Source organism: Triturus cristatus, chromosome 6 (genome assembly GCF_964204655.1).
Source record: "Triturus cristatus chromosome 6, aTriCri1.1, whole genome shotgun sequence".
NCBI classification, from domain to species: Eukaryota; Metazoa; Chordata; class Amphibia; order Caudata; family Salamandridae; genus Triturus; species Triturus cristatus.
The window spans coordinates 725,577,150-725,604,549 of NC_140589.1; the positions used below are offsets into that span (position 1 = coordinate 725,577,150).

The following is a 27,400-nucleotide window of genomic DNA, read 5'->3' on the forward strand; positions in this document are numbered from 1 at the left end:
TAAACACATATATAAGAGATGAGGGACTACGGGGGATATTAGCAAGGGCCTTATCGCCGCTTTAGCGGCACTTTGTCGCTAAAGCGGCGATATTTCTATCGCCCTATTAGCAAGATGTCGCTAACAGCCGATAGCGACAGCTTTATGCCGAAAGCGACCGTTTTAGTGCCGCTTTGCATGTCAGCGATATATATCGCTAATGACATGCAAAGTAGTTGTTCCCAACTTAAAGCGACTGAAAACAGTGGCAAACCCAGCTTCCCCCTATTAACATTGCCCGCGAAGCGATAAAAAAATTCGCACTAACCGCGAATATCGCTGGAATCTAACACCTGCTAAAAACCTGACAACCATTCTAGTCAATGGGAGGTGGATTGTAAGGTTAAGTCCTCACCTGCCTATTTGCAAGCTTTTCATTTGCGCGTTGGATTTATCAGTGGATTTCTTGCGCTATTTCTGGGTTTCGCCGCTATCACTGGATTTTCTATCGCCTTGGAGATAAACGTTGATAATAATGCGTTATCTCCGCAATGAAATCCAGCGATAGCCGGTGATAAAAAAACAGCGCTAAGCGTGCTTTGCGATAATTATCGCAATTTCTTGGTAATATCCCCTTAAGTTCCTTGCCATGGTGGTGTCAACAGGAGGGAGTCTGTCAAGAGAGGATAGAGAGACGAGTCTGTCTCATGGAGACTCTAACTTGCTTAAGCAGCGTCCGCTAACCCCGGTCTTGAACAGCTGTGGTAATGAGGAAGCCTGGCCTGATGTGATATGGGAGTTTATTCCAAATTTTCGGTGTATTGGCCAAAAAGGACTTATACAGTGAGAGACTGAGAGCAAAAGAGACAGAGGGAGATAGGGAACAAGAAAGAGAGATAGAGACTGAGAGCGAGGAACTAAAGACAGGGAGACAAAGCTGAGAAACAAAGAACAGACAGAAAAAGTGAGGCAGGGAGGGCAAGAGGAAGAAAGAAGCTAGAACTAGAAATATAGACGTGTTAGTGTATCTATGCACAGGCATGGAGAAACAGTGCACACCAGACAGAAGAGGAGACAGCAGCGCTGTAGACAGCACATTAGAGAAGGAGGGACAAACAGGAGATGGAGACAGCATATAAGAGACAAGGACGGTAGACTGTTTTCACTGGGAATGTTAAACTACCTTTATAAGGTATTAGCGCCGATTCTATTTAGAAATACAGAAATGTGGGTGAGAGTGTAGTTGTTTTCAGACAAATAGAGGTAGGCAGTATAGACTGGGTGACATTCCCTGAAAGCAGCTCTTAGACGAAGGTGGTGCCCCAAAGTCAGCAAGCATTGGCAGCTGAATTAAGCCACATTTTGTATAACAGATGCAAAAATTAATAGACTGAACTGACTTTTACGAAATGACCATAAAAATCAAAACATGCAAAAAAGGGTGTCAGAAGACTTTTCTCGATACAAACAATATGGCAAAAAATATAAAAGTCTACAAGACATAGCATTACTGCTGAATAGTGCTCGTAACAGAAAAAAGTTCTAAAGCATGACGTGTTCTAAAATGATATTGCCAAACGCAGCTAGGACTAGTTTCTGTGAAACAAGAATGCATGTTCAGTCAACCCCCGTAGCTATTAAAAGCAGAGGCCTCTCATTTCAGAAAAAGCTGACACACGGTTGGAACTCATAGTGAAAATGAACTTGTCCCCTGGAAACTTCCCACCAGTGACGTTCCAGAGAAAAAATGGGTATGATGTACAATGGAACCCTTGGCTGTATCAGTAAGGCAACTGCGGAGGAGTTCTCGGAAATAGCTCCATCAGTGGGAGGACAACGGGAGATCTCTAGTTCTCTGTGGCCATTGCTCGGATCCTGGCATTGCTCTTAGTCAACAGGCCATCTGTGCTGTCGATCGCAGCTCTATGAAGTCAAACTTTGCTGAAGCCAGGTCAAGCATACATTGGGTAGGCACCACCTGAAGTTCTCCGAAAAGAACAGTACTTTTACACCTGAACAGTACGTGAAGTTGACAGCTCGTCCAAGGGACATGACAATCAATGGTCCAGTGGCACCAGGGCCTAGAAGCCGGAGGGACCCACAGAACCCTGATTGTTGCTGCACTGTACTACTCAACCAGGAATGAGGGGGGGGGGCTATTTCCCTTTCCTACACTATGGCCCACGGCTCCTTTGCTAAGCTACAAGCTCCTTGTTTTGAGCAGCAGGTGACCTAACTCTTTAGAAGGACCATAGGTAGTTGAGTGTGGATACACATGGTGACTGCAACTCTCCATAGAGAAGGAGAGAGGCCACGTGCCTGTGTCAAAGAACTAAAGGTCCCAAGTCTTAAAAATCAGCATCCCCACTTAAGCAAATTGTGGGACCTTGGACAAATCAGTTTATCTCACCATGGGCCGGACAGGCCTTTTCTTCCGCCAGGTATTTCCCTGGTGGGCTGGAGTCTCTAAAGTTTGGATAAACATAACTTACAAATGAATTGATTTGGACCAACATTTACTCACAAGGGAGAACATTGATGACGAATGTGAAGAACAATCAATTTGTTGACAGCGTCAGCTGTTCACGGGCTCTCTAAATATTCTGGCAATATTAAGATGGCCTGTCAGACCATGCTGGTGATGTGGAAGCCCTTAGTATTTGAAAATCTGGCACTGCAGCAAGAAGATAGCTTTCTACAAGCTGCCTCATCCTGGTAAAAACCTGCATAAAACTGGCTTTTGGAGCCTTTATAGTTGGCAGAAGGGGAAATCAGTCGCCTTTCAAAATCAAAAATAAATGTTTTCTAGTATGCGTTTGTTGCCAGACAAAAGGCCTACTTGCAGTGCACCGCAGCAGAGTGCATCGAGTCCCACGGCAGAGGTCTAGGGCTGGCGCCGCGCCAGGCGGCCACCAAAGCAGAAATGACGCAGATTCATTTATCAGACTGTAATTGATGAAGAAAGCCCACGTGCTTCTATCAATGTAAATAAATGAAAGTGTATTCTGACTAAAGGCAACAAGAAGGCAATCAACGAAGGGCGCTTCAACATCTCTCTAAAAGGACAAGAAATATTCACAGGCTACGTAAAAAGGTAACAGGGCGGCTCCTTCACTCAGGATGGCTGGGTTTTTGCATTACGTTATATATCTGGTGACAGCCACACAGAAAATCAGTACACAAGGCAAACAGCGGCAACACTGAAGAATATTACAAGGAAAGCTATAGATATCGAATATGCTTAAGTGCAGGGGGTTCTGGTGACAGCCAGTCAGTCTACAAGTGCTTCCTCACAACCCATGCAGGCACTACCACCCCTTAATGGCTATGCATTTTGATGCAGCGGACATCAGTGCTTGGACACTACTTATAGGCATCTGTGAAATACGAACAGTTAAGTTAGTATGAATTATCTCTCATATGTCGATCAGTCACTGAAGCCATTACAGGCGCCTTACTCAACTCAACCAACACACATCCGATCAATCACCTCAGGAGCGCAAAAGGCTGAGTCAGCCCTGACGGGATTTTACTAATATTACCCAACTCAAAGGAGCAGCTTTTAATCAACCTCAGGAGTATTAAAAGCTGAGTCAACCCTGCCGGGATGCAGGCATGTGACCTGCCAGTGGTACAAAGGCCTCAACTGGACGTGCAATAGCCCATCAGGCTCTATTTCAATGACATTTCCAGTAAAGAAAATTGAAGAGGTTTAGTAAAAGGAGCGGTTACAGCTTTCCTGTACCTATACAATTATTTTAGAGCATTTTTTAACTTAATGTGAACCAGGCTTCTAGAGCAGCAGGCTGTTCTATAGCTACGAGTAATGCAACAAGCAACTTTGTAAACAAAGATAAAATGGCTGGTAATTTAGGAAGACTAGTACATAGAGAGAGTGTGGTAGCAAAGAAAGAATGCAAGTAAAGGACAATTCTCTATAAATTAGTCAAAGACCTATGACATACGTTTCCTATTTCATAAGGACCTGTGACAATAATTTCCATTTTTCATGGGTTCCTATGAAGTATGGGTTTTAGACCACTGCATTCTGTGCAATGAAAGTAACCAATTTAAACAGGCATATAGGTACACACACATTTAATTTATATGTTACACGAAACACGGGAGTGACACAAATGGAAGTGTGTGTCAAATTCAGCAACAGTTAGTCTCTGTGCTGGAGGAACAAGCAGGCGCCACACACAGTGCCTGGAATGTAGGGCAAAAGCAGACCTTTCTCGGTGATCAATACAACTATCAATAGTTGCTCCATAAAAAGATAAACAGCCCATTGCTCATCACTATTCTTCAGCCCTCCCGAAAGAAAAACAAAGCGCAAGCACACAACAACGACTAGAATGCACCCAGCTATACAGGCACGGATGGCATGTTTTTGCACTGCCCGCCCTCAACCAGGGATGCGCTGACCGTACATAGGTCCTGTGGCAGGTTGGGACTAGTTTTGGGATTTACACAGCTCAGTGAGAGAAGTACCGACTCCGGAGATCTGTTTGCAACTCGCAGATCACGGGTTTGATTCGCAGCAAGGCTGGCTCGGCCTTTTAACCTTCCCTGGTCAAAACTGTAAGTATGATTATGTTCAATGCTATCAGCTGATCCTTACAATGCTATGGCAGAAAAGGCTGTACACAAACTAGATCTATATATTTTATTGATCACTGGATCACAGTCATAAGGATCCACCTATTCCCAAATGGATTCATTCATTGACACCGATTGGTTGATTCATAGACACTCTTTGACCAAGAACCTGACTGTCCGTCCCTCTGTGTATCAGGCCCTCCTTTACCAGAACGCTTTATCTAAGATAGGTCTCTCCCACTCACTGCTCAGTTAGGTAGCCTTTGCTTCAAAATATTCTCTTCCTGGGAAGCACAGAGGGCAGAAAAGTCCAAAAGATTGGCACACGGATACAGGTTGACACACGGATACAGACTGTCAAATGTAGTCTTCTGTTCTTACACCAACAGGTAAAAATTAAAAATAGCTCTGCACAAAGTGGGATTGGACGCCAGGTGAAAAAACCCACAAGCTGCATCCGTGCATATGTTTTATTGGCCTCGCTAGGAAGCATACACAAACATGATACAACACACATGCCACGCAGGGCACAATAACTTGTTTGTAGGATGGCAGCTCACACTTTGGTAGGCTTGTTAGCTGCTTACCCAGGTCAGGGAGACAAGAATAAAGCTCAGATAAAAGATAGCCCATAATTGGTAAACGGGTGAGAGGCCAAGCATTGAATGGGCATGCAATCTAAACTACTTCCTCACTACCCTGAGTGGCTTACATAATACAAGCAATCACCTGCCATGGAACACACACTATAACTGCCTGGTAACAGGCCATGGCATCCCCAGTGTAAGGAAAACCCTGGTCCTCAGAATGTCAACCAAGCCAACATACAAAAAAAAGAAAAACAAGCTGCTGCTTATTTTAGAGAGGAAAGGGAAATGGAAAAGGAACTGTTTGTGTAGCTTTCATAGGACAGATGAGGACTTTTACTTGGAAGCAGGCTGCGCTGGCCCACTGAGGCCTGGACAATATCAAACTTTTCTCACTGTGCTCATTGACGCCTGTGTGCAAAGTGTGACTGAGATTGGCTTTGAAATGGCCTTAGAATCATGAAATGGGATCACAAAGCTTTCAGTCTCTGTCTGTTATGAGCTCAAATCCCACTTTTGTTTAATGACAATTAAGAAGCAATGAGATGCATTGCCAGGTTTTATCCCTTGGAACAGAAAACCCCAGAAAGCACTGTTTGGCACGTTATTTCTATAAAGAGCCTTCAACTGGGCGCAGGGAGACTTGGAATCTTACAGTGTTACACCTTGGCCACAGTTCAGGATCACACAGCTTGGTTAATTTGCCTCATCAAATTATGAAGGCAAGTTTCTTAACAGAGGCATTTGACACGAGTCAACTCAATTCATGGGACCCCCGTGATTTCCCCACACTTAGGTGGACACGGTCGCAGTAACAAGTACAGGGGCTGAATAAGTGTCTTCGCCCCAAGAGTAACACTTAAACATTCAACGCCCATGACTTTTCTTACGCTTAGCCCTTGACAGAAGACTTCCAGATGGCTCACACCAAACGTCTTGCCAGGGCTGTGTTGAGCCCAATAGCCACCATGCCTGAACGATATAAAATACTTATATTACTTAAAAAATGAATGAATTACAATATATCTCTATTGGCTCCAAAGGCAACAGTTATGTAGTACTAAACTTCAATTTGTAAAAGAAAAAACACTCAAACATACAATAATATAAGTGCGGACTCAAAGTTTTTCTTAGGAGCCGCAGCAGGTGCTGCTGAATGCCAATGATACCACGGGCTAATTCCTCCTCATGCCTCTTTCTTCCACTACCCCACAATTCATCTTTATTTATCTCTCACTCACTGGTTCATTTTCATCCTTGCTTTAACGCAGCCTCCTTGCTGTTTTGCCCTTTTTATCTCTTCCTTTCTCCTTTTCTGCCTTTATGTCTCTTGTTCTATGTTAAAGTCTGATGATGAAAAATAAGCTCTAGCTCCCAAAAACAAGTGCTGGTAACCACCAACTGAAACTCCCCTCACAAATCACCCAATGGTCTCTGGACCACATCAGCGCCCCTCTCCTAAGTGTGATGAAAAGTACTGACTTTGGAGGCCTAAAATTGCCAATTTTATTCACATTAAACATCTATTCTGTTCAGAGTATGCAACTGAATAGTAGGAACCAGGTTTTCTTTCTGACCAAAAATGTCTGTGTCCCGTTCGTGGCTGTGCAGCGATCACCCTTTGACAATGGCATTCAAACTGTTTAATGCTTACCCCCCCCCCCCCCCCTTGCGGGAACACTAGCCCCCCTCAGAATTGTTTCGCAATTATTCAATTACACTGGCAATGTTTAAATATGTAAAGACTTATTGTGGCGTTCTTTCAAATACATGACTGCCAAACATACTACTCTGGTCAGGCAGCCCTTACTAGCGTAAACCTGTCCACAGTGTGATTATTAGAAATGGGGACGAGGTTTCTGAAGAATATTTGGAGTCCCTTCCCTATTGACAACTTCTCCCAGCCAGGATATAAATGACCAAACATGTTAGTGACGGCCCATTACAGAGAGGCGTTTTAAAACAAAGCACTGTTATCAGCATAATGCTTCTTTTGGCCAGAGCCTGGGATCACTTAAACCCCCACCCCCAGTATGAAGACCCCTGCCCTATGACGACACGACCCTTATGATGACCCTAGACTCCCCGGGAGTGGCGGGCACTCACCTCCTTGAAGCTGTCCGAGTATCTGATGCTCAGATTCCTGGGCAGGGAGGCCTCGGCCTGTGTGGCGGTGGACGGGTCGGCTAGTGCGTCCCTGGCGTGGTCGTTCACGATGTAGGTGCACTTCTCCTCAAACTCCGCCTCCGTCCACAGCGTCATGTCGGCGTCCTCCATGTCCATCTTCATGGCTCTCTCCCTCGGCGTGCTCTTTAAGCTCACGATGCCCGCGCTACAGTGAGTGGCAGCCTGGAAGAGAAGAAAACAGGCCTTAATCCCCATTGTCCTTCGCCCTCTGCGGTTTCCTCTGAGACGGGGTGACTAATGCCGGTGTCTATGGCCTTCTTAATGCTCGAGAGCTGCTGTTGAGTAATAGCCAACGAAAAAGAAAAAAACACACAGAAAGAAAACCCCTTCCGGAAAATTGTGAACACAAAAAAAAACACATTAAGTGCAAATCCCACTGCTCACAAATGTTGCCTGATCGACCCACACACCCCACAAAACTAAGCAAATGCAGTGATGGTAAAGAAAGACAGGCTCAAAGTTTTGACTGGATGGGTCTAGCGCCAAGAAGCCTTTTTATGACATTTACTACCAATTCCTCACAAACTACAATGAAACAGAAACGTAGTGTGTGTACCTCGCTTTCATACCCCTACCTGAGCCCATCACAACCCCGTTTTCCGGCACCCACCTTCAGGCTAGGCAAGCGTACTGACAGACCCGGGGTCATGGCCGCTGTACACCAACTCTGCGCCCCTGAAACAGCAGCAGCCTCGGAAAAGTATCACAAACAAGGGGAGGAAGGGGAAGGAGCTGCTGTCTACGTCTGAATGAGGCTATATCTGGAAGGCGCACGCCACAGCAGCGGAAGAGCGCAGTCTGTCTATTCCAGGCGGGGGGATGCTGAACTTTCCCACCAGCGCACAAACAACTTTCAGCAAAAACAAGCGCCCCCGCCACCCCCCTCCGCTGACGTCCTCGCTTTCATCCTGAGAACGCCTGCATCCTGCCTCCCAACGCAAGAAGCACCGACGCACTCTTAGGAAAGAGGCAAGACAGTGGCGACGAGGCACACCGATAGGAAACCCCATCACGGTCAGAAGAGTGGTTTGCTTCGCAGCCTAAGTGTCAAAGGTACACGACTGATATCCAAGCGCTACAGAGAGGCTTCTTGTCACTAAATAGCGCTATACAAAACAGTACATTTAAAATTGTACGAAACGGATCCGTCACTCAACCTAACGCGTTCCAAAAGTACAGTGCCATCTTTAAATGTCTTGCTGATATCCATATATGGCATCACAGCCTACTTCATAACACCAGCAAGACTATGGACGCCCTTGCGGCCTAAAACCAGCTCAAATAGAAGCCTCCGGTGACCGTGTTGCCAATTTAGGATTACAAGGCGCGTACAGAGTAATAAATACTTCGATGCCTCGTCAGGAGGTATGAGACGCTATAATACTGATAAAATACAATACTGACAACGGTATCGAACTCGCATGCCACCTTCATTTAAATGACTCCACAAGGTTCTGGGAAGTGATGTGGTCTGGTGGCTGAACTGGAGACTGCCAATCGAGGCGACCCGAGTTCCGATTCCATAAGCGTGTCCACGTGTGACCTGGACAAGTATCTGTCCCCTTCCTTACAGATATTATGAATGCCTTAAAACAGGTGCTCATCCACAGAGTAAAGGGTGCTGAAGGAGACATTCGTCTCTCTGGCAGAGGACACTTCCACAAATATTGCAACCAACGTTCAGTATAGAATGGACGAGGGTTGCTAGAATGTTACGTTAGGGTGCTTGGCTGACGCCAGCTGCATCCATTATATGCTAATAGCCAACCCAGTGATGTTGAGAATGGCAGTATTGGTAATATCAATGAAGAGTTTGAGAAAGCAGTGTTGGTAAATAAAGAAACTCTATAATACACTACAGATACAATCAACACCCCCCCCCCCCCTCCCAGATGGACCCAGTTCTGTTATTTCTGAATGTCTTCTGTAATACTTCCGCTTTTTGCCTCTATTATCTCCCCGTGTTCATTCTCCTGTCTGCCCTGCAGCCCAGCTGAACTCAAACTAGCGCCCTGAAGTAGCAGATTGTCGCCAGCGGCATATAAAAATGCACTGGAATAACACCACAGACCATGTGGGTCTCGCTGGCAGCATCTCTACTGTGTTCAAATACTCATTTTCCCCGGTTGACTCAAAGTGTGTGATCCTGGGCAAACGACTTTCCATCGAGAGGTTCAATCCTTATTCGCCAAGAGAGCGGGCTCTGGGAGGGTTTGGGCACTTCTGTCAAGCACCTCACCTGTCTCCGCGCTCACGGGTTCAGTTTGGGCAACTGCATGAGCGGTGCTCGTGAAATACCTTGGCTGATAACGGAGATTTCATATCCACTCTAGAAACGCAATGTTTCATGGTTGGGTACACCAGGTCTCAAAAGATGCTGCTTTCTTGCTCGGTTGCTCACTCAGATTTCCACACCATGAGATGGACGAAAGTCCTCAAACATCCTGTGGGGAACGTAAACAGCTGTTTCCTCCCGGTGTCATTTGGAGGCGCAGATATTCTACGCTCCGCGGTAAAGTCTCATAACACGTCCTTGGAGAGCGGATGGACCCTGCGGGAGGCACCGCAGGGCCCGGGCAGAGCCGGTGGGCAGGGGGCGCAGAGATGACCGTGGTGTTGAGCTCACATCCCACGCAAGGATGCTGCTGAAATAAGCTTGTTGGATGTCCACAAAATATACTATTTTCGGAAGCTTGCTAATGCAACGGGCAGAAGGAGCAGGAGGCGAATCAAAGACGTGAAGATTAAATTAACATTTTGTGTTGCAGAGCAGTAAATCGCTTTGAGGTTTCCCCAACAAAGTGTCGCGTGCTCACCCACGATGCAATGAGTACAGCCGTCTATGTACGGCAAATGCGTCTCGTGGGGTGATCGCGAGCGGTCTCTGCGCCCTTTCTATATAGTGTCAGCGCTGATCTGGCAAAACGAGTATTATATTCCCAGATTCAACACAAAACAGTACTGTGTGATCTTGGGCATATCGCTTTTCGCGTTGTCCCACTTGTCCGTTGAGCTTTATCCGCTATAAACTGAAGGCGTTCTAAAGGACCAGTCAGCTCTGAAGTGGTATATAAAAACATCTCCACTTGCGAATGAAACTGAATGTAGGACTGGGGGCAGGCTCGACACAAAGAGACTACAAAACAGCTGGCTCAGGTCACCCTCCATGCGCGACTCTGGTCTCTGCATCAGCCGTTGCTCTGCCTGCAATGGCCGCTAGAGGGCGGCAGCCGCGCACAACCGCCGCTGGGGTCAGGCTTTAGGCTGCCGGGCAGACACCGCCAGCAGCCCCAAGATTCCTGGGGACACGCTTCACGGCTACAAGGTTCACAGGAGTATTGTGGATCAAAGTGAGAATAGTTGTTACCCGCTTTAGAGTATTTTAAGCACGTTCATTTATGTGAGGAAATGGGATCGAGTAAAAAGCACGGATATTCAACAAAGCGCACTAAAAAAGCGCTTGAATTTTAAAACCCCCAGAAATATAAATTATACAACGTACTTCAATATTAGAAAGTCCAATTTACACAATCAAGACATAGTTTCACGGGGTACAGCAAGTAAAGAAAATATGCATCATATCAGAAATGAGTACAACACTGCCAAAATGTGCACGACATACAGCCCATCAATACAACCCTATCCCTGGGGCTGTCACCCTAGAACCAAGGTACAACCAGGAGCCATGGGTGCTGCCCAGGAAGAACGAAGCACCTCATTTCCAGGGTGAAACTCTCCCATAAAGCGCTTCAAAGTGGGTCTGATCCTAGCGCATTACGTCTTGGCACAGAGCGCCCACTCGCAGAACCGAGCCGCCTCCGGGCGCTGTGTTAGGAAGGGGATCTTCCGCGATAGCTCGATGTGGAAAGCTGCTTTCGAGTAACCCTTGACAAGGAGAGCGGGGTGCCCTTACCAAGGTGGAGTCGAGCAGCCTGTCCAAGCAGAGATCCGGCATTTGAGGCATTGATCCTGGCGCGGGGCGCTGTGGGCATGCTCCGGGCTCCCGGGCTGGCTGCTGGAGGGCTCCCGTCGCTGCAGGTGCCAGGCTCCGCTCTCCTCACTCAGTGCGCCCTGCCTCTCTGCCCGCTGCCACCTCTTCTGATTCGCACTGATCTCCGGCCTCGGAGTCAGCGGCGGGGGTGGAGCCTCACCCGACACGCCCACTCCGACTGCAGCCGAGACTGGGGATTAAAAATAGCGGCCAAGTGGGCGGGCTCTAGGGCCCTGGAGGCCCGGCTCACGCACCTGACATACCTGAGTGTGCACGGGCACTGTCACTGCTGACCGGGGCCAGCGGCGCCGTCTGCTACAGCGCCTCGAGCGACTACAACATCACACGGCACTATGTATTCATCAAGTATGAAGCACTTCCTGCAGCATGGGACGGGTACAAAATCCAATAGTTCCGCGTATACATTAAATATATGTATAAAAGGGTGCACAGCTGCTCGCCTGTAGCGCTTCCATACTTTAAGGTGATGGGAGAGGAGAACGTGCTAAATAATACAGCTAGCAAAATGTATATAATTTTTGCTTAGAGTGTTTATACCAGTTATTCAAGTATCGTAAAACGTGGGAGAGAGTACTAAACAAGCGTTAGATACACAAATGTATACATTTTATTCTGTATTGTGCTTTTTATTTCACAGACTTGCGATGGAGAACAAAATCATGTAGCGCTTTGAAAAATACAAATATGCACTCGAGGGCTGCAGAACACCTCTTTCTGCAGGGCTCCGAGACCGGGGAGAACTTACTAAATTCGATATCACTATGTATAGTAGTATTTTCACATAATGTGTATCCCACCGCGCACTGCAGCGCACTGGGAGGAAGAAGGAGAGTGCTACATTTTTAAGTGAGATACAGGACATTTGGGTAACTTCTGTATCGCGTCTTACTGCAGCGCCTTAAGACTTGGATGAGTACTTAATTGTAGACCACTATACTTAAAATATGATATATATGCTTCACACTGCAAAGAATGCAGATGGAATAATAAACTATTTAGTACTTTAAAGTTGCATATACACACAAAAATAGCTGTGTGTAATTTTTATTACATTCCATAGTGCGCTGCCTTGAAACGCTGTAGAGGGTACTACATCATAAAACACAATATATCAAATATTTCTTTACCGCCCGTAGAACTCCTCACACTGCAGTAGCGTGAAAATGGGCAAGGAAGGGTTACTAGTTTTACCGCTAGATATAGACCGTATTTACATACATAGACGGTATACAACGGCTTACTATAGCGCCTCGAGAACGGTAATTAAAAAATAATTTCCTTTTTTTCCCATAAGGTTGATGTATGTTATGTAGAACGCGTCTTCCCGAAGAGTCTTGAGACAGGGTGACTGGGAACTAAATCATATAACGAAATGAGCGACACGTCCGAGTGTCTCTCGACCAAATAATAATGTTGTTTACAGAGCTTGCTGACTCAATCGCGCGCTTCATAGCGCGATGAATGACTACAATTCACTCCAGTGGCGCTCGACCGACCTCACTTACAGCAAATGCGGAATCCACCCTGCACAGATCTGATCTAAATATCTGCAGTAGATCCCTCATATCAGAGGGTTCCTTTTAAGCCCCGTGTTCTTCTACGGACCACGATGAAACCCTTCTTTTCATCGCCTTTTGAACCTCGGAAACCCTCCTTCGTGACTGTGACGCCCTACGGGTGCCGCTTTCTGCCTCCCTGCACCCCCATAGCCAGCACTGCAAACAGCCCCTGCCTCACTCCCCCCCCCCCCCCCCCCCCCCCAGGAAAACGACGGCCTCAATCATTAAACAGGGCTGTGGTGCCACGGTTTGATTATTTTTTCCACTTTTCCATGGCGCCGCACGTCCCGATCAAGCTTCAAGGAGCTGCGGCCGCTTCTTGGACCAGGAGACGGTCAATCGTTAGTGTTAGCAGGATCCGCATGTACTGGGCACAGGAGGAACGCGGTGTACACTCGCTGCCGGTGTTCGTGTGGGTTGCCAATTTCAAACGAAGCTGCCACAGACAGCTTAACATTGCGCCCGACAGCTCGCGAGAAAAACGTCGCATTATTTCCGAACAATGACAATAGCTGGACCACAGCGTGGGATGGTGGCTGAAATCTTGCCTTCACTACTAGACCACAGATCTTGGGCACACCGCTGTATTTCGCCGTACCTAACATTACAGTGAATGCACTGGAAACGCACCGGTCCCCTGGTAGACGGGAGGGGGTGCGACTGCCATCGACGCCTCTCGGAAGGTTTATTGTACGGAGAGCAGAGCTGAGAACACCGCAGCCTCGTCTCTGGAGGCGGAAGGGGCAGCGTCAGCCCCCCCCCCCCCTCACTGGCACCCTGGGAGTGCCTGGCACCGCTACTTGCGACCGGCCACAGCCCACGCCAAGCCTCACTCGCTGCACCATGCACACACTGCAGGCATCGCCAGCCATCACCCACGTGTGCCCCCACGCGAAACCTCACCCGCTGTACCTCAATACATACACGGGCCCCTCAGTGCCACTCTAGCATTGCTCTTGGCACACGTGCTGATGGCCAGGCTCGCCACGCACGTGCCACTGGCTGCCATACAATATTCCCTGCCCAGACTCAGCCCTCAGTGCCACTATAGGGTTATCCTACGCAGCTGCTGATGCTCAGGGCACACGTGCCCCTCTGTAGTAACCCCACGCGAAGCCCCCCTCTCCGTGACCGCCAGTCCCATTCTCCCCCACCAAAGGGGTGGGGGGAGCTCTAGCCGAAGGTACGTGTTTACAATCCCTGTTGGACGTTCTCTCGGGTAGATTAATACAAATAAGCAATCCTTACACCCTACCAGCTATTTTTCTCGTCCCTTCCCGAATACTACAATACAGAAAGGCCTATGTCCAGCAGTCTTAAGTTCCATGTGTTTCAGTACTACCTCCCCCCCTCCCCCCATTCCAATGCCCCCTCAGAGTGGAACATTGTGGACCCCGACAATAACCGCAAAGACCTACACATTTAGAACATCTATGCAGTGACTTGGGGGAGGACTCGCATAGCACAACCCCGTGAACCCAATGACTTCTAGGTGCTTTTAAACCCAACGGACAACACTTTCCCGTGGAGTTTCATGCGGCAGGCCCCAACATGTTTACACCCCCCTTCCAATTCTTATATCGGTTAATGGAACAATGACACAGAGAGGGGTGAGTCGCTGAGGATCATACACTTTGGGTTAGGAGGGGGTGCCGGGATCAGAACATATATATTTTGCAACAAACTCGGTTACATGAAACAGGGGCTGCTCTTAGTTGCAGGTTCCCTCTTTAACCTCACTAAGCTGGACTTCGATGAGAAGACGTATATAGTTTAAAAAGACGACAGCGCGTATCTCAACTGGGCTGGCTTGGTTGATATCTGAGCGTTGTCGGCGAATGAATGAAGGAAGGCAGTGGATATGTTAATTGGAAACAATGACTCGTGAACTCACGGCGGGAGGATAAATGATGCGGTTGGGTGGAGAGAATCAGCGGAGCAGGTTTTTGGCTCAGTCCTCGCTGAAAAGAGCAGTGATAGCGCCTGGGCGGGTGATGCGGGTGTTACATAAGCCTCGGGCGCTCCCTGCTCCCGGAAACTCTCGGCTTCGTGCTTGTCCCCCCTCCCAGAGCCGGTCCTGTCAGCTCCCTCACTGGCGCCGATTCACAACCGGCTGGGCAGGAACACGCACCCATTACCTGTGCACTAGCACCTCACGGGCACACGCACGCACACGGGTTTGTGGGGGGGGGGGGGCGGAGGACCCCTGCCACCGGGTCACAGACTGGCAGGGATGTGCGGGGTGGGCAGAAACACACCCATTACCTGTGCACAAGCACCTCACGGGCACACGCACGCACACGGGTTTGTGTGTGGGGGGGGGGGCGGAGGACCCCTGCCACCGGGTCACAGACTGGCAGGGATGTGCGGGGTGGGCAGAAACACACCCATTACCTGTGCACAGGCACCTCACGGGCACACGCACGCACACGGGTTTGTGTGTGGGGGGGGGGGGCGGAGGACCCCTGCCACCGGGTCACAGACTGGCAGGGATGTGCGGGGTGGGCAGAAACACACCTATTACCTGTGCACTAGCACCTCACGGGCACACGCACGCACACAGGGGTTGGTGTGTGTGTGGGGGGGGGGGGGGGGGGCGGGAGACCGCTTCCTACGTGTCAGACAGGCAGGGATGTGCGGGGTGGGCAGAAACACACCCATTACCTGTGCACTAGCACCTCACGGGCACACGCACGCACACAGGGGTGTGTGTGTGTGTGGGGGGGGGGGGTGGCGGAAGACCGCTGCCCACGTGTCAGACTGGCAGGGAGGTTCGGTTTGGGCAGGAGCTGCAGGGCCTAGGTGAGGGAACCGCAGGCGGTGGGAGGTGCGTCCTCTCTCCCTTAACCTCTCTCTCTGCCCCCTCTTCATTCCTGGCTCTACTTCATCCCCTCTCTCACCCACTTGATGTCCGAAACACCTCCCACTCCGCCTCTTCTCCCACTCCTACTCCTCCCTGCTTCCTCCCGCTCGCTTCAGACGGTCCCTCAGTGAGCTATGAAAGGCAGCGTTAAAATTAACACCACGTGCGCCGGGGGACTTTTGGGAAGCGCGGCAGTGTGTTGTGGGAAGTGGCCTAATTGGAGCGTTTCCTGCCGCGCGCCCACCCCAAACGCCTGAAAATGGGAGGTGTGCGGGGACTGGAACCTGCGCATAAGTGTACTCACTCATGTTTACTGTCACTCTCGCTCTCTCAGGTAAGGGGGGCTGCTCGAGATTGGCTGCCAGGGCATACGTAAGCTTTGGGAGCTTCTCCCTTGGACGTATTAAAGAATTAGCATCTAGCGCCACGAAAAACCCTAGGGCGTTGTAAGGAACATCTTTCAGATCTAGAGACCGTTCGAAAAGACATAGCATCTCTGTACACAACAGGGATGGCGCATAATATATTGCGTTGAAATGGATAAATTACAATTGGTAATTGAAAACGGTAAATTATAAAGCAGAAGAGATAAGTAGTATTCGATGGAAACCATATACGAGTACAAGTAAATTATAAAGCAGAAGAGATAAGTAGTATTCGACCGGAAACCATATACGAGTACAAGTAAAAATGCTAACACATGTCATGATGTCAACTAAAAACAGAAAGAAAACAGAATGAGGATCAGTGAGTACGACAGTCCTTACTGGGATAAGACCGAGACAGCTCCCGGGCAGTCATTGGGCCTATGTGTCTAATACGCTTCCTTTAAGATGGGACTTGCCTGCTTGTTAACACCGCCCCCTCCAGAACGCGCAGGTCATAGGGAAGGAAATTACACTCTTTGTATATAGCTTTATAAAGCACGCGTATCGTTTCCAAGCGCCGCGAATAACAGGCGCTACAATGACCTAACTTAGAGGTTTTCAGTTTACCGACCTCGGAAGGATGGCGAATTGAGTTGGCCCTGTCTGGATCCACACAAGTGATCTGCAGGAGACACCATTAGGCAAGAGACCTGGGGCGGGCGTTAGGGTTCACCCAGTACCGCTGGCTCACAGGGCGCAGTCATTGCAGAGTTCCTCTAAGTCTACGCCAGAATTGTACCCGATCTGTTTCCAGAGCTCAGAACATGTGTGCATCGCCACTTACACGTTCTCTGACGGCAGGAGATAGCTCAGTGGGTTCAGGCGTCGGATGAAGCCATCGGTTGCCAAGTCGCAGCCTTCAATCCCGCTAAGTGAGCGCACTGGAAGGCTTTTGAGTCGAGTATAAGCTGAGCTCCAGACTCGAGTGACCTCTAGTCCAGGCAGGTGAATGCTTATGCCAGAGCTCGGGGGCGAGCATCCCTGTATCTCAAATATCTTTTCTGAGACGCCCATTAGCTCAAGGGCTGCAATGCAAACAGTGCGCCTGTTTCTCACATGCCATTTCTGTTCCTCCAGAAAGAAGTCGCTCACAGACAAGGCGCTTCGCTTTCTCGTGTTCTCTAAGAGAAGGGAAATTATATATATATTTTCACTGAAAAAACAACGTTTCAAGTGGAGTTATTGTAAGTCTTCAAATACTAAAAAAAGTTTAACGTGCACACACATGGATTTGAGGTGTCATCAGTGATGTCATAGCAGTGCATCATAGCTGTACAAGTTATACTTAGGTGATTTAAATTTAACTGATGAACTTCATTTTCCTTTTGTTTTAAAACTTTTTTTATTATGAGAAGACCTACATTTAACTCCACTTAAACCTTTTTTTTATTCAGTGAACTACAAACGTTTTTTTAGCATAAGTTACAATCTTACTCCCTTACTTACATATATCTCCCCCTAACCTTTGTTTTTTTCTATGGATTATATTGTTTTAAATGTAAATTAACACCATTTTATGATACATCTGTGGCCAAACCCCCAGTGGGAAGAGAGTGGGGTTTGTCACCTGGTGTGTTGTCAGGTCCTGCATCCAATCCCCCAAGGGAAGCCTGCCCTTTGCTGTGCACATCAGGATGGCCACAGTGCCTGCAGCAAATCCCCCTAGGCAGCCAACGCCCTGATCAGTGGCCAACGGGCCACAGACTTTTTAATTTATTTTTCCCAGTTTCCCTCAGGGATTCCTTACAAGGGCGAGGGAGTCAGGGTATCCCTACCAATGTCCCTTCTATGATTTTTTTTAATTTGGTTTTCAGGACTTGTGGACTGAGTACCCGAGTTCTGTATTGGCAAGGACAACATTTTTCCTCATTTATAGTCAGCCAATCAGAGCTCTTGATCATGCAGGACTGACCAATCAGAATATTCTGTTTTGTTATTTTCCTGTGGTATTCTTACTGCACTAGATATCATTATTTTTTAACCCTAATTTCTACAAAACAGATGAACAGATTTACACCAAATCAAAAAAAGCGCGTTTTTGTGTAAATATCCTACTTTCTGACAAATTTGGTGTAATATTGCTCAGCTTTTTTTCCGTTCTTTTGTGCAATTGTCTCAATGGAAATTACATGGGTGAAAAAACGTATTGGAACTTCTCCCCTTTTTCTCGGCCCGGATCATTCCAAACCTTTCCAAGAAGGAACTGAGGTGAATTAACTGTTTTGGGGGAAAGTGTCATGAAAATAGAAACTCTGACTTACATACAACTACACAGTGATGACTGGTACTATGGAAAATATTTATATAATATATAGAGATATGTATGTGTACTGAAAAACCAAAGCAACGTTATAGTTAGATATGGCAATAATATCTTACGTTGCATTGAAAAACTGAAGTTCACTGGAAAAAAAAATTTCTTCAGTGTTGTTACAGTTAAGTGAAAATGTTAGTTTAAACATAACATTGTAAACAAAGAACAAAATGCACTGAGTTTCAGCAGTTGTAGTTATTTAAAGTAAGTATAGTGCACCCCCCCACAATGTACAGCGTTGTTGTCAATGAGGTTGATGTCGAGTTGATGTTATCTATCAATAATGTGATTATGTAATGAGTGATGTAATATGTGAGGTCAAAAGCAGTGCTGAATGTTGTTGAATTCCACTCAGCCAGCTTTCAGAAACGTCTATGGAAATTGCATGAAAGAATTACGTTTTGGAAGTCCCAGGTTTTCGCCGCCCCTGTTTGACAGATCACCCCAAGACTCTCAAAGAAGGAGGGGAGGTGGATAAACTTTTTGGGAAAGTTTCGTCTTGATTCATCAAACAATGCTAAAGGTATAGGCAAAACAAAAAATCATTTTCTTATGGTAACTAGATCCTAACTATAACTACTCAGTGGTGATTGCCATTGGGTAATATATATAATATATGCCTACCACACAGGCTCCCACAGAGCAGGGTGCCCCCCAACCTCACAGGAAGAGGAACAGTGCAAAGGTAGCAAACTTGGCAAAAATCCAATGTAGCAAACAGAGATCGCTGTTCAACACGGGGTACTCCAAAGTATATCGGTTTAATGGCAAAAAAGTCTTGATAAATGCTTTGGCTGAAACATGCCTGTGGTGATTTGCCAATAAACCGGCTTACTCTGGAGTACCCTGTGTTGAACAGCCTTGCTCTGTTTGATATATATATATATATTCACTGAAAAAACCATAGGTTTCACACACGTTATAGTTAGGAATTAGCATTTAAAAAACCTTGCAAATTCACTTAAAAAAGCATAGGTTTCACACATGTTATAGTTAGGTGGATATTTCACTTGTAAAAACCAATGAAATTCCCCCCCTTATAGTTAGTTCAGATAACTATAACTCGCGCGACCGCAATCCACTGCTGATGACGTCACAAATTACATCACTCATGACATGGTCAGTGGCATCACTCATGACATCACTGATGACATCATCCTTGTGATAGAGTGGCGGCCGCGCGAGTTATAGTTATCTGAACTAACGATAACGGGGGAATTTCATTGTTTTTTTACGAGTGAAATATCCACCTAACTATAACATGTGTGAAACCTATGGTTTTTTAAGTGAATTTGCAAGGTTATTTAAATGCTAATTCCTAACTATAACGTGTGTGAAACCTATGGTTTTTTCAGTGAATTTCAAAGGTTTTTTAAATGCTAAGTTATGTATGTATTAATATATTTTTTATATATTTATTTTACAATAAACTACGTATTAAAACATTTTTTTTTTGTTTTTCACCGTGCGCGCAAGGTGCGCGCACCCCCGCGATTTAAAAAAAAAAATTTCAATGTTTTTTTCTGCCTTCGGGGTCCTTCAGGGACCCCCTGACAAAGGCTAGGGGGTCAGGAACTCTCTACCCTGCCCCCTTTTCACGTTCGCCACCTTCCTTTTTCACTCTCGCACTGAAAACAAACAAAATGGCGGCCGACACTTCCTGATTTCGACCGATTTGAACGTTGACTAACATGTAACCACCAATCAGAATTACGCTCACGCACGTTAGGGTGCTCGCACGGTGCGCGCACGGTGCGCGGCTATAGATATGTATGTGCTTTTAACTGCAATTTTCTCAGGAACTACTGAACAGATTGACTCCATATAAGCAAAAGGCACATCCCTGAGCTGAGGACTACCTCTCTGCCAAATTTCAAGTAATTCTGTTCAGCCGTTCGGGCTGTACCTTGGACTAAAGGTCCCTATGGAAAATTGCATGGGGAAAACGGGTTTTGGGGCCCCCCTTTTTTCTCAGCCCCCGCTTGACGAATCCCCCCGAGACTTTCAGGGTAGGAGCGGAGCGCCCCACCTATTTTGAAAATTTCAAGAGGATTCGTCAACCGGCGCCAAAGTTATTCCAAATAGAATGTTGCGGATTTCCTATGGAAACACGGTCCTAACTATAACTATCTACTGGCGAGCGCCAGTAGATAATATATATATATATATAAATTCACTGAAAAAAACATAGGTTTCACACATGTTATAGATAGCTGGACATTTTACTCATAAAAAACCAATGAAATTCCCCCGTTATAGTTAGTGCAGGCAACTATAACTCACGCGACCGCAATCCTCTGCTGATGCTAATACTGTATTTAGACACTTATTTGCCCATGTCTTCTTCCATTAAATTTTAGCTATACATATATTACAAATATTTTTTTTTCATAAAGACACCTATGTCATCAGCAGAGGATTGCGGTCGCGTGAGTTATAGTTGCCTGCACTAACTATAACGGGAGAATTTCATTGTTTTTTTATGAGTAAAATGTCCAGCTAACTATAACATGTGTGAAACCTATGGTTTTTTCAGTGAATTTGCAAGGTTTTTTAAATGCTAATTCCTAACTATAACGTGTGTGAAACCTATGGTTTTTTCAGTGAATTTGTACGGTTTTTTAAATGCTAAGTTACTTTACGCCGTTCGTGGCGTGCGCGCCCACTTAACGCAGTTCGTTCCGTGCGCGCATGGTGCGCTTCGCGCACCGTGCGCGCACAGTAAGCACGCGGTGCGCTTCGCGCACCGCGCGCCCACTTTACGCAGTTAGTGCCGTGCACGCACGGTGGGCACGCGGTGCGCTACGCGCACCGCGTGCCCACGTTACGCTGGATGGGCCATGTACGCACGATGCGCTTCGCGCACCGTCCGCTCACGGAGGACATATTATGCACTTCGTTGTGAAAGGTAATCTATTAAATGTTCTATTAATAAATATGCCATGCACAAAAAGTTCCCTGCGGGCACCTTTTGCACACGGGGGTGGGAAAGTGTGGATAATGTTTTTTTTTATAATTAATTTTTACCGTACGCGTACGGTAAGCGTAATCAGCGTTTTTCCGAAAAAAAATTGAATTTTTGGCCTTGGGGGTTCTTTTGGGACTCCATGAACAAGGCTAGGTGGTTGGGAGCTGTCTAACCTGCCCCTTTACATGTTTTCACCCTTTGTTTTTCCTCCCCCCCTTAGAGTGCGAGAGAGAAAATGGCGGCCGCCGCTTCCTGGTTTCGACCGATTCGAATGTTGACTAAGATCAAACAGCCAATCAGAATCGCGCACGGCACCGTACGCGTACGGTAAGCTTACCGTAAGCGCACGGTAAGCGCACCGTAAGCTGCCACAGATATATATATTGATTTAAATGCTATTTTCTCAGGAACTACTGAACAGATTTACACCAGACCTACAAAAGGCACTTCCTTGACCTGTAGACTACGTCTCGGCCAAATTTCAAGTAACTCTGTTCAGCCGTTCGGGCTGTAGCTGTGTCTAAAGGTCCTATGGAAAAATGCATGGGAAAAATGCGTTTTGGGACCCCCCTTTTTTCTCAGCCCCCGCTTGACGAATCCCCCCCGAGACTTTCAGGGTAGGAGCGGAGCGTAGCGCCCCATTAGTTTTGAAAATTTCGCGAGGATTCGTCGACCGGCGCCAAAGTTATTCCAAATAGAATGTTGCGGTTTTCCTATGGAAACAGGGTCCTAACTATAACTACCTACTGGCGACCGCCAGTAGGTAATATATATATATATATATATATATATATAACATATATGTTTAGCCAGTCAGCAGGCACTGGCAACCAGCACGCCCTCTCGGTCAGGAGCAACTCGCCAGCTTGCAAGTTTGGAGGTTGTAGGATAGACAGCGCACCCCCCCCCCCCCAAGACAAGATATTCATTGGGATAACACTGCTGCAAGGGGAGAGAGGAAGCAGTATTTACTGCATGAAGGGATTCACAAGTGACTTACCATCTATGTACTCCCTCAGATAGGCTGCCACCGCGGCTGTGAGGACCGTGGGCCAACAGGATTGGGACACCACTGGGTGTACGAGTGCCCAATTACATAAAGGATGCTCACAGCGGGACACACAACCTGGCGTGGAGCACACACAACCTGGCGTGGAGCAGCTCTGGGAGCAGCGCATGTTGTGGCCGTAAAGCGGAGGAAAGGCTAAATTCGTACTCCAATGGGAGTGGACCTCTGAACTTTTAAACAGGCCTCCAGGTGGAACACTGCTTTTGTTGTGGAACTGGCAAGGAGGAAAGCTGCAAGGCCGAAACGTGTCCGCCCAAGCGTTTCACGGACTGAGCAATGTAACACCATGCGCAAAATTCTATGGCAATAAAGATCACTTGATGTTTCAACCGAGCAGTGTCAGACCCGTTCCTTGGTGAGTGGGGTGTGGAATATATATATATACATACACACACACACACACACACACACGCTCACGCTCACACAATACCATGACAGTAAAAATAAATGTGACCCAATAACATATTACTTAGAGCAACTGTACTAATAAACACACATTTACACGCTTATTGCCACAGTACAGATGTCAATTGGAACTGTACTTCAACAATACATAGCAAGACTAACGCAAAGAAAATAACGTTATCCAGCCTCACAGATTGCATGTAACAACTACTCTACAGAGGCAATCACCTTTCCTACTAGTCAGGCGTATCTTCAGTGTGATTTTACCATACTGCACAGTTTTAACCCCTGGCATCTTGGTGTGCATGAAATAGCTTTTTTTAAAGCTAGCACGCATGAAAAAATGCAATGGCATAAACCGTATATGCAGAGTATAACATGCTATGTATTACCACTTCTGAGGGAGTGAATATATGAGTCAGTGGAGGTTTCGCTTGTACTGGACCCCCCCCCCCCCCAAAAAAAAAAAAACTGGAATTGCCAGCAGGTGTTGATGTATTTCTGGTAAATGTGGCTTAGGAACTGTAGGCGGACGGGCCACGTTAAAAGTCCTGTATTTTGAGAGGACGGTGGTTTCTTTCATGGCTCTGGAGCTGCCTCTGCGGGGGAGGGAGATGAGAGCTGGGTGTACAGTCAGGAGGGAAGGGGGAGAAGGAAGGAAAGTGCGACGTAAACACCGCATGAAACAGCACCGGAGCACATCTGAAAGCGGGCACTGCAGCTCTGCCCTGTCCCGGGGCACGGCAGATCTACCACAACCACATCACTGGCTTCCCCTTCCTGCGGGCGGGCACCGGGAGAGGGGGAAGGGATCCGGCCCGGCGATCCCTAGAACCGGAGCCGCAGGCAGGAGGCACCGTCCACATGGAAGGCCTCTGGCCCCACAAGTCACTGCTTTCAAGACACTTTAACGGAGGCCGTAGCCCGTAGCATAGGTTTACATAGCGACCGCAGCGACCGTTACTGAAGAGTACGTGTGGACCCCTGAGAGGAGCATCACCAGGGTCGGACTGCCTGAGAAAAAGTAAATGTGGCCCCTCCAGTGAACTAGATAGCTAAAAAGTGGTCCCTGTGCAAAATGGGTTCCGTTTTGAACGTGTACAGATACGCTGTTTTTGCAGCACGGATCTGAGCCTCCTGCAGGCAATGTTTGTTTTAATATCAAGGAAAAACCACCGTAAAAATCGACTCAGTAGTCCATAAAACTGCCTCGCACGTTGACCTTTCAGACTGGCCTTCCGACCCATATAGGCTGGTCCGACCCTGGACATCACAGACCCTGCACTCTGCTACCTTCTCACCCACACCCACTGAAGTGCGCAGGCCCTTTTCTAACTACATGAAGCAAAGGTGTTTGGAACCGTGGAAGGGTTTGGGGGTGGGGAGTAGGGGTTGTAAACACCAGGGAAGCCGAGCATTGTTCCGAAGAATCTCAGGTACGCAGAAAGCAGCTGATACCGAGCAGCGCGGGATCACGGTGCCCAAAGTCCCAACTCCTGGTGCCCACACCTCGTGATAGTGTTTTTCATATTCGCGCACTTTTAACGTGGGCTTCACCTCGAGCATAAGGGGTGACTATACTCCAGGATGCGAAGAAATAACCCGGCGTGGCTGACTCCCACATTTCCGTCACGCAACAGCTGGGTCATTTGTAAACATGCCTCTTGCACAGGGTACACACACGTGCACTTCAGAAAAAAGCTGAAACCTAGCTGGGTCCGTGAGAATTCTTACCTAGACGCCCCTCTCCAGCGCTACCCTCCTGCCCTCGGGGCTATGGCTGTCGTTCGTTCAGCAGGTGCTGGCACAAGGGCAGTGCAAGACATCTACTGCACTGCAAATATAGCTTTGTTCCACTACCTATTTGATGAGGGGGGGGCCTGAAGCCCATGCCCTGCGAGCATTATGGCCCATGACACCCTGGCTGCAAACACTAGCTGCCCTATATCTCACCTCAGGCCTCCCCTGCACCTCACCAGTGCTTCTCTCCTACCCCGTCTGCAGTGCCTTTGCGGTGCTACCCTCCTTTTCAACCATGTACTGTCCCCTCCTGCTGGCAGAGAGTGGTGTGTCAGTGAGGGTTGCCCGCGACCAGCTGACACAAGATCTCCTCCCTTTGAAGGGCCAGTGTTTACTCTGAGGGCCTCCGAGGAGCTTTGAACCTCATTAGGACAGTAAGAGCTCACGAGCAGTGGCGAGGAGAGTGATAGGTGCACCCCTCACCCATGCCAGACGAGGGGCGGCTTTCTGCAGCACACCTCGGCCAGCGGGCTCCACAGAACCCTCCCCGCCGAACATGGCGACTTTGGGCAGACATTGTTCTCTGGACACTAATCTGACAATGGAGAGTCCATTAGCAGGCATTAGGGGCTGGCAGCGGCCACGGGCAGGGCGGTGCCCGGACAATAGACAATTAGGGCTGCTAAAGCTGCCCCACTCGGGGCCGTGGCTATAATTCCCCATAATTGTGCCCCCAGCCCCCACCAGGCCCGACGCCTGCCGCACAGGCCTCTAATCGCATCACTACCTGACCTACATCCTGCGCGGGCTTTTGAGGACCCGTTTTATTCCCATCTGGCCTCCCTGCCCCCCCCCCCCCCCCCGGCCCCTCACAACACCCCTTCTCCCTGGGGAGGGGCGGCCACGCGTCCAGCTCAATAAGGGGTCCCGGGCGGCACATGCAAGAACAATAAGCTAATCATGCTGGGTGATTACACTGGAAGGGGGCACATGCCTGGCACTGGCAGACACCCCCCACCCCCCACACGTGCCCAGCGCTGTCATCTGCTCTCACACTTTTACTTCAGCTGACGCTGCCAGGTGGCCCCATCCACCTCTGGAAAATTCAACCAAACATGGCTTTTTAGCAGATGGCACTATGCATTCTGGGCCATGTAGTTCCGCATTTCCCGATTGCTGTCTCTCAGCACATAAAGTGCTGATGGTCGGTGCTCGTGGCACGAGGCCACTTGCCAGAGATAACCTTAAGGGGCTCATTTGGCGCTGCTAAACTGTGTATGTCTTGGCACTGCCACATTGACTTTTCTGACACAACAACTGGGCCTTGGAACTAAACAGTGCATGTGCAGCTCCACGTGTAACTACTGGGGACAGGGTTGTTCTAATTATCAGTCGATGATAACTGAAGCCCACGTTATATATAGTGTAAGCGCCATGTTTCACGTGACGTTAACTGTTCTCACCACAAGTGGCCTTGCCCCTGTGTCATGGGCCCTTGTGCAAGGAAGAATATAGGCCCACTGGCCGCTGTTTGAACTGTGAAATACAGAAGTGATCAGGGGCCCGAGGGCCCCTCAGGCCTCTAGGGCCCCGGTGGCACTGCACCTGCTGCACCTTTGGGAGCGGTGCCCCTGCCCACACCGGTCACCTTCTCTCGAAATGAAACTGCTGCCCCGATCCAGGCGATGCAGTGTCCCAAGAAATGTATGTGAACGTTAGCATAAAGTATTCAGGGACTGAAGCCTGCACACGCGCCTGGGGGGGCTGGGGGGCTTCTAAACTATACCCAGGATTAGCAATTGCCACACAACAGGTGGAGAATACATAAAGCAGGTGGAGAATTCATAAAGTAATCACAAACAACTGACAATCGTGGGTGCTTTTTTTTACTTTACACACTTCGCACGATGAACGTACCAGCCACAAGCACGATCCACAGCAAGATAAGAGAAAACGAAGATTTGCCAGTCAGCGCCATGAATAGCTATAAAAGCAGTCCCATAAATGAACAAGACGCTTTGCCACGGGGTGGAATCAGAGAGGCTCCCTTCCGTCGCTGTGGTGTAGGGTAGGGTAGATTATTCTTCCGCCTTCCCCACATCCTCGCCACGGCCATGCCTCTGCGGGGAGCGCGAGGACCCTGCTCAGCTGGAGTCCGCTGATGCACCGTGTCACCCTCCACCATTTGTCAACTATCGAGAGGGAGGGCTGTGAGGGACCACCGGCCCAGCGCATCATCAGCCAGCAGCGACCAGAGCGAATTACCAAAGCCCCCACGGGAACCGTGGCCAACCCCAGACTCCATTCACACCCCGCAAATGGGACACGCCAGACCTCCCCCAACCCCCCAGTGTGTTGGGGTATTGTGCAGAGCTTCACCAGTGCAAGAGCACACACTGTCACTGTACTAGGAGACCACCAGGGGGGGAGGCCAGACATGCAAACCAGCAAACACTGCCACAACCAACAGCAGAGCAAGCACTGAATCCACCTGAAGTACGCACACGCTGATTCATGATTTATCCACTTCAGTTTATCAAGACTAGTGCCAAAACGCTGCCACTCGGAGACAAGAAGCGCTACGTGCCTGTAAAGAAACGATAAATAAATGGAATTGCGCGATCCATTTCCAGGTGGTTTAATTTTGAGAATATGACCCATGTGAAAGCAACATGGAATGTCTGCAG

General features: G+C 48.1%; 1 protein-coding gene across 5 annotated transcripts in view; it reads right to left on the minus strand.

Moving 5' to 3' along the window:
* PRDM1 (PR/SET domain 1) overlaps positions 1-27,400 on the minus strand; it is a 346,876-nt gene that overhangs the window by 21,367 nt on the left and 298,109 nt on the right. For 3 of the 5 annotated variants that reach the window (XM_085611245.1, XM_085611247.1, XM_085611246.1), the window contains one exon: positions 7,275-7,517. In XM_085611245.1, coding sequence (XP_085467371.1) covers positions 7,275-7,457 — 183 coding nt within the window. In that variant the 5' untranslated portion in view covers positions 7,458-7,517. Of the gene's footprint in view, positions 1-7,274; positions 7,518-7,965; positions 8,097-11,268; positions 11,456-27,400 lie in introns of those variants that run through there. The other 2 variants (XM_085611243.1, XM_085611244.1) reach the window with 2 other exon arrangements.